This window comes from Ascidiella aspersa, chromosome 3, assembly GCF_963924565.1.
Source record: "Ascidiella aspersa chromosome 3, kaAscAspe10.2, whole genome shotgun sequence".
In the NCBI taxonomy this organism is placed as follows: Eukaryota; Metazoa; Chordata; class Ascidiacea; order Phlebobranchia; family Ascidiidae; genus Ascidiella; species Ascidiella aspersa.
In genome coordinates this window covers 38,826,193-38,839,067 of record NC_139449.1, presented here as the reverse complement: position 1 = coordinate 38,839,067, position 12,875 = coordinate 38,826,193, and the positions used below count along the sequence as shown (strand labels likewise).

At 36.0% G+C, this 12,875-nt stretch overlaps 1 protein-coding gene across 1 annotated transcript; it reads left to right on the top strand.

The window, feature by feature from the left end:
* Positions 1-1,143: 1,143 nt before the first annotated feature.
* LOC146162914 (small ribosomal subunit protein eS26-like) lies at positions 1,144-4,428 on the top strand. The gene is made up of 4 exons (XM_083384764.1): positions 1,144-1,229; positions 1,362-1,491; positions 3,402-3,521; positions 4,280-4,428. Exons 2-4 carry the CDS (start codon positions 1,367-1,369, stop codon positions 4,389-4,391), a joined length of 357 nt encoding a protein of 118 aa, XP_083240890.1. The 5' UTR covers positions 1,144-1,229; positions 1,362-1,366; the 3' UTR covers positions 4,392-4,428.
* The last annotated feature ends 8,447 nt before the right edge of the window (positions 4,429-12,875 follow it).

Below are 12,875 nucleotides of genomic sequence, written 5' to 3'. Positions count from 1 at the left end.
TGAACACATTTTCTATAAAATGCGCTGCTGTGACCGCGGCTGAAAGTGCTACTGCGCGGGGGATTTATCCAAACTTTCCAACCTGGCATACATCCATTAGCGATGATACATTGATTTGGGTAAGGAGTTCATGCGGTAGTATTATTACATTCAAAGATTTGCATTATTTCCATTCCATGGTTTATTTCCTATATTTATTTTTAATTACTTTATTAGAATGGTAAATAGCCTCAGGAAGAGCCTATTGGATTTTTGCCCGGCACGCTTGGCTACAAATTTGATTGTACATTGTCCAAACTGCATAAGCAGACTCTTCTAAACCTTTTAGATTCAAAATCAATCCTATTTCTATTTTAACTTGCAAGAACATTAATACAATGTTCGGCGCTAGTCTAGAATCCTAACACAATTTCGTCTGGGGGTTGATATTGCTAAAAATATTTGCGTTAGGGTGTGAGTTGGCGTTTTATTTGTTCTCTCATATTTATCGATTTCTCATTTGCTATTTCAATTTTGGGAGCTGGTTTCGTAAAACATTATTCTCAACCAGCGCCAGAAGCATTAAAATAACATTGAAAGGGAAGTAAAGAAACGCTGGCAAACCTAAGAACTTATAAATTCACATTAAAACCTTTAGTTCTAAACATTTGTGTTTCTACGTATTCTTATTATTTAATTTACGACTCGCAGCTGATTTGCAAGTTTCTCGGTCACGCAAAACAAATAGAAGCAATAGCGCTAGAGAGTACAAAGTTCGTTACAAGGCGGGTTTTATTTCGACGCTTTCAAAGAAGAAAAAATATAAATATCTAAGGTTTTCCGCCTTAAAATAAATAACGTTTAGTTGTTTTTATGTATTGTTTTGCAGCCATTTAAATGTAAACGATGTCTCATGACGAATGAGTTTGTTTCATTTTTTTCCTACTTGCAAGTCTTAACTTTTTTTGTTTATTGGCGACCATTTTATGTCTAAACTTTACGATATTGATTAATTTACTTAAATGTTTCCATAATTGAGTTCAAGTAGAAATACGAATAAAAATTAGACCTTTTTATGTTTTGCATAACTTGAACATTTTATCCTGCTAAAGTATTTTTATCACAAGTCAACCCCTTGTTTATCAAAATATAATCTCGCACAAAAAATAATCTCGCACCCAAAGCGGCATGAAAATTTGTGGATTTGGATCGAGATAATCCTCTTTTTGTGCATCGGTTTCCAAAGCCAGGTAAAGACAAAAATCTTCTTTCATCTTGCTGAAAATAGAACTTATTAAACTAGAATTACGCTTTACTTAAGGCTAAAGACCGTAGCTATTCAGTTGTGAAGTTTTATCGCTTATTCATATTTTTAAACGCAGATAGGATGACGACGAAACGCCGTAACAATGGCAGGAATAAGAAAGGGAGGGGACACGTAAAATACGTGAGATGTGAATCTTCGGGGGCCAGAGTTCCAAAGGACAAGGCCATCAAGAAATACATCATCAGGTGAAATATTTAACCCGAAATGTGGGTTGTTTTAACGTAATTTGAAATCTATGTAGGATATATAGTCATTAGTAGTTTGGGCGCTGGTCTAGAATACTACCGCACCGTTGGAACAATTAATAAAGCAACGCACAATATTTTGATTAGTGTTTGGGCGAGTGTGGGTTAAGTGTTAATTTTTGGTAATATACCAAAATGCTGACCCTAACCCAAATAATGTTAGCTGTGGAAGGATAGAATGATTTCATGTTAAATCAATGTAGAATGCGCTCGGCACAAAAAAATTGCTCAAAGGTGCAAATATTCCGTTGCGCTAATGGTTTTTAGTATCGTACTCCATTTGTAGCCGTGTAAATATTACGAATAACGTTATCACAGCCCAGATTGGAAACTTTGGATATTGCGCGGGGAAGATGCTTTGTAGCTGAAAAAATGCGCGGCTGAAAATAAAATTTCGACTTGAACTTGCGTGGCTGAAACTAAACCATCAGGCTACTGAAAGTTGTAAATTGCGAATTTATATTAAACTTACAGCGTTCATAGAATACTTGAATCACTGCGCAATTTTTGGTTGGTGTGCGGGCGCAGTGCTAAGGTAAATATTTAAAAAGTTGGGTAGTATAGCATTTAATATGCAATATTACTCGAAATTGCCTAATTTGACGTGACCGTTGTCCACTGATGCGTGACCAAATCGCCGAACTGTGCGTTTTTAACGTGATTCTATATGATACATTATATTATATACGTCTTATAAACTAGCGTTAAAAAATGTTATGCAACTTCAGTATGCGGCCCGCCAATTGTTTTTGTGCTTGTTAAGTTTCATACAGAAGTTTGCGCGGCTGAAGTTTTGCGTGTTTGCTCGAGTCAGATTTGAGCGGCTGAACACATTTTCTATAAAATGCGCGGCTGTGACCGCGGCTGAAAGTTCTACTGCGCGGGGGATTTATCCCAGGCCAAAATTTCCAACCTGGATCACAGCCGTGCGAATTTGGGCTGAAATGTTATTATAGCCTTGCAAAGCTGCAAAATCTTCTGCCCCGCACAATCCAAAGTTTCCAATCTGGGACTATAGCACTTGTTTAGAATCCTATACTACATTTTTTACAGTAACAAAATGATTTTGTTTAAATTAAACTTGCAGGGAAGAAATAAATGTAGAAGAATAATTATATGATATTACTTAATCCACCTAAACGTTAAGTCGCCCCCAACCCAAATTATGCATTATAAACCCATGTATGAAAATGTGGCCCTGCTCAACAATTCTACCATAATTATTAGATCAACACACAATGTTTGGGTGTGGGTGGGTTGACTATTATTGTAATTATTATTTAATAATAACACTGGACCCACCCTAACCAGAAACGCCAACCTGTACCCAAATAATGTGCGTTGTGGTAGGATTCTAGGGCAGCGTAGAAAATTTGGCAGGATTGTATACCCAATAGCAAAAACACAATTTCAGGAAACAATTTTCACAAAGTTTTCTCAGTATCACCTGATTGCACTTTGTCCACAGCCTAACCTTTTATATGTTTTTTTTAATCAAAGTTTGAATGTTTTCGGTCTGTCATGGTTCAGTGATGACTGTATTTAGATGACGAGTCGTAAATAAATATGCCGACAAGAGTACGAGGCATTTGTCTGAGAACCTTGACAAAACCATACAAATGTTGACCGTTATGTTAAATCTCATTCTAACTAAGTGATCCTAAAATGGAGTGAAATCCCATTCATGCACAAATTTAGTGCATTATAACATTTATGTGGATAAACATTGTTACACTTGTAAAAGTATCAATGATTTGTGATAAAAGGCTGTTGTTAAAATTCAACTCTAACATTATCAGAAGCAACCTTTAGATTCTTTTAAGTTTACAAATTATAATGTTTTGTTGCAGAAACATTGTTGATGCCGCTGGGATGAGGGATTTGGCCGATGCCAGTGTTTACGAGTCATACGCTTTGCCCAAGATGTACTACAAGGTTTACTACAGTGTGTCTGCTGCCATCCATTTAAGGTAAATGTTTTAATTGTTTAAATCAGTGAAAATCGCTTTAGTGTTTGCTGAACTAGTGGCAATTTTTTCTCCCAGCAATGGTTTCTATTTAAAATGATTGTTGTATTTATTTAAACTTAAATATTTTCCCAGTCACTTGAACCGTGGCTATATAACCAGAGGGTCACGACCCTGCAGCCAGCCTGCATTTCATGGCACTTTTTGTCAAGATTTTGATTGAGCGTGTGCGAGTCAAATTTACAGTGCGCAGACTTGTTGTGATACGATTTCAAACCTCTAATGCAACCAGGTTTTATTGCACCCTGGAGTTTGAAATCCTACCACTTTGATAAGGAAATTGAAAAACTAGTGTTGCGTTGAACAATGATAAACCTAAATCTTGTGATTAAGAGTTAAAGAAGACCAGACTAAGACTACCAACTTATTGTTTTTCCCAGATCGCCATGGTTTATTTGTTTTTTGTCATGGTTCAGTGATGACTGTATTTAGATGACGAGTCGTAAATAAATATGCCGACAAGACTACGAGGCATTTGTCTGAGAACCTTGACAAAAACATATAAACGTCTAATATGTCTGTCTTTTCTATATAACCATTCTGTTAATATTGTGTCTGCAAATTGAAACCGGCTTAATTCCCATAAACATGTCTGTGCATTATACACCTCATGGACGTTGTGTTTTACTCAGAAAGAAATATTCAGAGTTTAAGCAAGGATTATGTTAAAATGCATTTAAACACTCTGCTTACTGTTTCAGGTTGGTGAAGAACCGATCTCGCTTGGCCCGCAAGGACCGCACCCCGCCCCCCAGGTTCCGACCCGGGGCCCAACAGAACCAGCAGCAGCAGGCCAGACCCCGCGTCTCGTAAACAACTTGCTGGATGAATAAAAAGCTATAAAACGTGTTGTGATGACTACAGTTGTTTTTTTTTGGTTCCAGCTCAGGGCAATAGCTTAAACCCGGTTTGGAAAGTTGGAAATTATTAAACTATGCTGTTTTAAAGATTAAGGTTTTCTTACCAATAAAGTCGTTGGAAATAAACAGAGAAAGAGTTTAATAAAACACAGGCAGTTTGCAAACTAAATGCAACTCTAACCGAAATCTAAAAGTCCTCTGTTTGAAACTGTTTAAAAGCTGGTTTGTCCGCAACAAATAATTTGGTGCAAAATCGAGCCATCATTAAGAACGCTGTTTTATTCGTTTGTACAAAATGGTGGAACTTAATTAAACAAATTTTCCACTCGAGGTCTCACAGTTATGTTTTGTTCAAGTTGTAAGGTAATTGCGACAGTGATAATGTCCCCGAAATTAGTCATTAAATGTTACCAAATAAGATTAAAAATTTTGTTCAAAGAAAAAGTTAATAATTGATATAATACACAAATCTGTGTTCAAAACGCTTAAGCAACTTATTAATTAATACGTTGAAATGTGTGTGCTTCTGTGCTTCATTTTTTTTATTGGTCCATGATCTGATACCAACTATTTATAATGGGATCAGACGGTCAAACTTTTTGCCCAAACTGTCAATCGGTGTAGAAGCAAATACAAAGATCTTTATTTACATGCCAATCTCTTAAAGAGAAATTTCAATTTTCCCTATTTTTTCTGAGCTCGATATAGGCCTACATAAATCAAGGTAAGTTGAGTCGCTAACGGGTGCGAGCGTAAAAGAGCGATCCAATCAAATAGCGCCATACCATAGAACAGGGCAGCTGTGTTCAATAGAAGAGCTATTTGCAGAAAATATAAGTACCAGAGAGCCTCAAAATTATTTCAATACAAAAACGATAAATAATGTAAGTTTAGCAATAATAACGGAATTGTAATATATATAACAAAACGGTAATATGAGCCTTTTGTTTGATTTGCTAATCTCTGAAACCTTAGCAAGGAAATTGCGTTGCCTGATTGTTTGTCTAGTGCAGTGCTCCGCAACCTTTTTTAACTTACGGCACACCAACAGAGCTAAATATATTCGGCGGCACACCTACGAAGTATATGAAGATCAACAATAGACAACAATACCAAATATCCTGGGCTACCCCAAAAAAAGTAGCGATTTATAATTAAACGCGTCAAAGGCGTCGACAATTCGACTTTTTACGTTCTTTTATTAGCAAGTTTTGTGTGTTTTTTACGCACATTCTAAAATATCGTAAAATTGAAACAACATCAACGTCGGAATAAAACAAATTTGCGATAAGACCAATAGAGCTATAATACCTATAATTGTAATAAAGTCTAAATCGGGATAAGTCCTAAACCCGTCGGCAAAATGCCTTATCCTGGCCAAAGTCCTGTAAAGTGCACCCCCATTGCGAGTCAGGGGCTTTTTTATATAATATTTGAAAAATGACGTGACAATTGGGGTTTTAAAAAAATGGTTTATAGTTCGCTTTCCGGCGATTGGACGTAACATAGCTTTAAAAAAATGTAACTATGAAAGAAAGTTCATAAAGTTACACCTGGATTATTGCATAGGGTTTGCCTTCTTGGATGAACCATTTTGTTTTAATTCTACTAAAAAAAGTACCCTTAAAAACACAAGTGAAACCACCGGGAACGTCGCGGCACACCTGGCATGGTCTCGAGGCACACTTGTTGCGGAGTACTGGTCTAGTGCAAGGGTCCGCAAATACTTTTTGGCGCGACCCAAAATTACCAGTACCATGGTCTCGCGACCCAAATACTTCTCGAGATGTTTTTAATAAATAGCAACACAGTAACATTGAGTTTTATTAATTAGAACAAGTCTGTGTTATGTTTATTTTAAAAGTGAAAGGGTTCTGTAACACAACTGAATATAAGTCTTGAGTTTTACTACGTGTGATGTCTCATTCGTATGACAATTATAATTTAGCAACCAATATGTGTTCCTTGAGTTGCAGCCCCATTAACTCCCCGCCATAACCCCTCCAAACCCCGTCCGCTACTTAGCTTAGTGCAATAGTTACTGGCAAGGGGGCTATAGATTTTGGCGCAACTCACTAAAAACGCCCGACGTCTCGCAATCCTTTTAGGAAACTCAACATTATAAGGCGCGGATTCAAGGATTTTTGCGGGGGCAATATATTTTAAGACATGATGTTACAAAATAAAGCTAAGACGCAACATCTTAGCACAACAACGTTAAATAACCCTGCTATGTCCAGCCTAACTCAATGCGTCAAGCGCAGATTGTCTGCATCTGGTTTTGTTAGCAAAACTTTTCATCTAAAAGGATGGTCGACGCGCTTGACCACACAAAAATAGATTTCCGCATCACGTTAGTGCCCCACAGCTGTATAAAAAATCAAGAAAAAACGCATCAACCGCATAAAGATTCGCGTAAACGTCTTATAATAGCTTGTTTATATCGTGTAAGTTTGTGAAAAACTACACAACCTGGTTAAGCAGTTTATGTTTGCCAAAAAGTTAATATTATCAGACAAAATAATTATAGAATGCAACATGCTCACGACGCTTTAGTTAAAGAAAATGGGCTAAAAAGTAGAGTAATGTTTTTTGAAAAAACATACTAGGAAGTAAACCCAGATCCCGGCTAAGCAGATTAGTTTGGTGTTTCGGTAATGGCCAAAAATAGTGCTAGATTGCCAGTGCTCCCTCACCTGGTTCAAACAAAAGTCTCACGATATTTTCTTAGTGTGAATACATTAAGGCTTTCGCGGCCCAAACCTAATGGTCCCGCGACCCAAATTTGGGTCGCGACCCCGTATTTGCGGACCCCTGGTCTCGCCATAAACGAAATGCTTACCTAAATAAAGGAAGGGACAGGAGAGAAACGTTTATTAAAGGTACTCTTGGTAGACTAGGTAGACCAATGTTTTGGAATTTTACGATTCGACTAGAAGAGCTACAAAAACATGCTGGCGAGCCACAGTTTGCCCGCCCCTGCCATAGAATTCGAAGCGGTTTGAGAAAACTTTTATGTTTTGTCATGAAAGAAGTAAAACGTAACTAAGCATAACCGCAATACTGCAGCGTCATCGACTGGAAATACCAGGATAAAGTTCAAATGGAGCAATTGGTTGCCAACAAAATTACACACTAGTGTAAAAGTGTGTTAAAACATTTAAACTAATCAAGTCCCACTAAATTATTATAATCCAGCAGCCAACAATAATATCAATGTAATGGCTTAAACTTAAGATTTTACCACTTAGATCTCGATACAACAGTAAAGTTTGTGCATTCCGAGATCTACATTGCTGGAAACCCAAGGAAATGACAGAGGCGCTTATAGAGTTTGTTTAATTTGAGGCAGTTTTGTAAAGAAGTAATTTTAAATCACTTGAAGTCCCAACCAAGCCATTTGTTAACAATAGCAAGCCAATTCGCAGTGCAAGTTATTGGCTTTAAAATGAATGTCAAGTTTTTTTAAATGGGTAAACTTACCCGATACCGAGCAATATTTGGATTGTCGAATTTCAAAACGTAATATATTGCAAGCAAACTATTTTGCAAGCAGAAAAATCGAGTGAAATTCACCAAATTATTATTTAATGAAAAGACTTAGTCCAAGCCAAGTTATTTCGAAAATATTCATTAGTTTATTTATTGATTAAATAACATCATTCTGTGTCAAGACATCCATAATGTAAACCACTGCCTCTTAAACTTTTTTAGTTTTGTTCACCCCTAGCATCTATCTCTAGATTTTATTCACCCTTGATATAATATAACTAACTCTTCTATATAGTATCCATAAACACTGAACAGGTTGAACACCCGAAATACCCGCCCTGCTCGCAAGCTATCATCCATTTCTGACGGTTCACCCTTATTCACCCCTTTTGGTTGGTTCAACCCCTGCAAAAAATTTATTCACCCTGGGGCGAACCATTCACCTGATTAAAATACACTGAGCTTGAAACATCAGATTCATTCTTCATGACGCTACTAAATAACGTTAACACTAATGTCGTTGGTCTCTTTCAAGTTAAATGCGAAACGTGGCCAATTTAGTTTTGTTATTTGTTTGTAAACTAGCTGGAGCGAAAATTTGGAAATGCACCTAACATTTCCTAACTTGTCAAGACGTGCTTTTTCTTGTATAAATCCAAAACACTCGACGCATTTTTTGTCGGAAACGCAGCACAAAACCACCAGGACTTCTTGTAAGTTATTCTGACGTCACAATCACGATCACAACATGTTTTGATTTAAAAGTGGCGGGGAATTACCGGTAGATCTTGCACGAGGAATTCACCGAAGCTGATGAACTGCTATTAGAGGAAATTACAAGTTATAATTAACCGTTGGCTGAACAGGCAAGTTGAGCCGGGATTAACCGGATAATAAGTTTCTGTTTGTAATGCCGCTGGAGATATTTAGCACAAGTTTACCAATTGCTGTAAATAGCTGCAGGGTTAGGTTAAGGTGTGTTGCCCTATATAGCGCTTCGCAGTAAATTTACCGCGCCGCTAAGACTGGAAATAAGTTGTTTTCACTTTGACCCAGTTGTTTCGGATTCAAGGAATACTTGAGATTGCAATTATGTAATTGTAATTACATCATTATAGCGACGCTTAAGTGGGTAATTATTACGAATCTAAGACTTTTTAAATTTAAAAGTTCGACTTTAAAATATTGTTAAAGATAAAGTATGTTTTGATCAAAGGACAAATGGTGTGTGAGGCTTTAAACGTCGTTGTCCAGACTTTTGTGTTGACCTTACAGACCACTAATTGCACGTTGTTCAACACCTTGAGTACTTAATTGACAGATTGATTTTCACAATAAATTAAAAAAGGCAAGCAGAAACGATATAATTCACACACTTAACCACCAAAAACAAAACAGTATTTTTTTTTTTTTGAAAATTATTTTAACAAATACCAAAGTTAAAATAGCTAAAAATAAAAATAAAATACGTAATTTCCTGAAACGATAACTATTTCGTGTTTTAATTATCATCATAAGTTGCCAAATAATTACAAATGCTATACAGTTATACTTTGCCAAACTTCCGTTATATTTTTCTTTCATTTTTAAATCAGAAACAAAACGTAATGGTTTGCAGCAAATATACAACCTTAACCTGGGTCTTTAAACGCCCAAGTATTGGACGATACTATCGCTTGGTATCGGTTATCGGCTCAGGTCCGATATTATCGTCCCTAGTACAAAAATCTCTCTTCTTTGATTTATTTTTAAACGATAAAATTAATATCTCCAAACTTAAATAGAAAGACTACATTTTTTGTTAGTGCTTTTATTGATGAATTCTTGTGTCGACATTTCCTCACCATTACGTCACTGAACTGACGTCATAAATACCTATTTCGCCCATCGATGCGAATAGTTAGGCAGAGCGCGGTAATTGTGAGCGCTAGTCTGTTGCATCTGATAAAACGCGAGATGATTATCTGAGAATTTCCTCGTTCGATGAATATAAACCGCTTACAGCGAAAAGATAAAATCCAGGCACGATTGAGCTTTTTTCGCGTTTCAGCGGCTTATATAAGGCATAGGTCGCTGGTTTCAGTAAGATTAACTGAGTTTTACGATTATAATGATAAAGACTTTTCTAATTTCAAGTTTGGTGATCGCAATATTCATTTTGAATTGTCAAGGTTTGTGTTTTTGTTTAGTTTAAAAATTATAATATGAATTTAAATTAAATTTATAATATTCATTTAATTTAAGTTTTCTATACGCAAAAAAATACCCTTTTATTTGGATTTTTAATTTGCGCATTTTTAATTTCTATGAAGTTGCATTAAGTCATTTAGGTTCTTTAAAAAACTTCTATGAAGATGGTTTCGTTCTTTGCATTCTGCGCATCGATTAGTTAAGATAACAACATTGTCTTGCAAAATGACGGCGAAAATATTGGGCGTAATAACGTTCTACGGCGACATATTACAAGAAACCTAAAGAAACGGCGATTATAAGTTACTACGCCTATATTAAATATTTTAATGAAAGTCAAACTCAATAATAGGAGCATAAACGGTTTAGAATTTGCAAAATACGTGAAATTAATAACTACAAAATATTTATTTAAATGAATTTTACAGCTGAATAGTCTAATTCAGGTCTGACACTGTTTATTTATATTAATATATAAATATTTCGCCAGCAAAGACATCGCCATTATATTTCAATAAGCTCCTAAATTAAGAATTTGAAAACAAATGGCGTATCGCTATCCAGTAAAAACGTTAAAAATCTGCATCAGTACGAAGAAGTTATATCGGCCTTTCTCTCTTCGTTCCAAATATACGTTTCAACTTAGTTTAAAATAGAGTTTTAAGCAATTTGTAAATCGCTTTTGTTTTTAGTTTTCTTTTATAATTGCCAAATTATGGCGTCCGAATCTTAACCATTTTCAATCCAATTCTAGTTCAAAATAGTTTTTTTTTTTTAAGAATTCGGTAATTATACTTCTAATCCAATTTGAGAAAACTCAAAATGATCTAATTCTAATCAAATTTGGTAAAAATGAAATAATCTAATTTTAATGTAATTTAAAAAAGCTAAAATAAATCTTGTGGTCCAGGTCTGGCCTGAGGTAACTAACCCTAACCGCAGTTCCTGATCACCACATCAGGTTCTAACATTAAAATTGCGGCGAAACTGCACTTTAATATTTACTGAGTAAAGTTTAATTTAATTCCGGAAACAGAACATAACTTTTCAATTCAAAGATGTTCAATAAAATAAGGTCGATAAAAAAACACCAAAAGTACTCGAGTTTGCGGTATTTTTGTACAAGAATAAATTAAGGGCGAAGTATTAAAATCCAACGTTAAGCTTGCTAAAAATTGCGTTTTGATTAATAAGTGCGGTGGTATGCAAATCCGTCTATATAAGGCATTTCACAAAATTTAATAAAAATATAAGTCGGTAAAATAACTTATAACAGCATCCAAAATATAATACAACAGCACTCAAACTTATATAAATGGATGTTTTGATGTAATGGATTCGCTATCGCAAGAATTTTAATTGTCCCAGAACCTGCTTGCGATTGTAAGTTGTGAGAATAGCTTTTGCCTCCGGCGGATTGAAAATAACTTCAATGTGTCGTGCTTGTTTTGCAAACTTTGAAGCGAAACAAACGTGTTTCAACATTACGTAGCGCTTTGGTAACAATTATTAATAGCAAGTTAAATTTCGTAACATTTTTAAAGAAGATTATTTTTAATTCGGAGCGCAATGGTTGTAGGTAGTAAGTCGCAGTTAGAATATCAAAGCCCATGCAAGACGTTTAAAATGCTCCCTACGTCAGTAAAAAAACTTTAGAACCTCATCAAATTCACCCTAAATCATTTTCCTGGCTAACTTTATTCAATGAAACATATTTACACACATGTGTGTGTTAACAACTGAGATCTAGCCCTTCTGAAGCTGCTTTTTGACCAACGATTACGGCTTGCGTATCATTAGTACACCGAAAGCCATCGCAGAAGCAGCTTCAGACGGGCTAGATCTCAGTTGTTAACACACACATGTGTGTACATATGTTTCATTGAATAAATGATATGGCACACATATGTGTCTGCAATGGCTTTTCGGTGACTCACTTTATAAAGATTAAACTAAGTACAGAAGTTAGTAAACCGAAATCAGTTTGTTTGTATGTTATATTTTGATAAATATATTTCTCTAATAAAAGCATCATCAGTATCTAAAAACACACACAATATTAGTCAAGAAGAACGCTAATAAAAACTAACGTGACTAACTTTAAACAGTTATTTTTGCACAGCTGTCCGTTTCTTGTTTACAACTCACTTGTAAATTTGTTGTTTATTTTCACAGCCCTCCGATGTTGGGTTTGTACGAACGAAGGAAGCAACGAAGCTTGCATTCTCAACGGGAAAGTCAAGCAATGTCTCGCTAATGAGGTAACGTAACCTTAGGGAAATATTTGCCGGAACAACAAAATTGGTACAATGCCTGGTAGACAGTGTATTCATAACGTTAGAGTTGATTTAGACGATTTAGCAAAAATAATTTCAATGTTAAGCATTTTTGTTTTGCTTGCCAGAACGAGATGCGACGAAACGACGGGAGACTCCAGATCACCAAGAGATGCAAACAACTCCTCGCCTGCGACAACAACTTTGTGCAGGTCGGTGAATCAGCTTTAACACATAAGTTGGGAAATACGCGTCGTTTTATATTTTCCTTGCGCGCTTCAGAACCACAGAACCACAGAACCACAGAACCACAGAACCACAGAACCACAGAACCACAGAACCACAGAACCACAGAACCACAGAACCACAGAACCACAGAACCACAGAACCACAGAACCACAGAACCACAGAACCACAGAACCACAGAACCACAGAACCACAGAACCACAGAACCACAGAACCACAGAACCACAGAACCA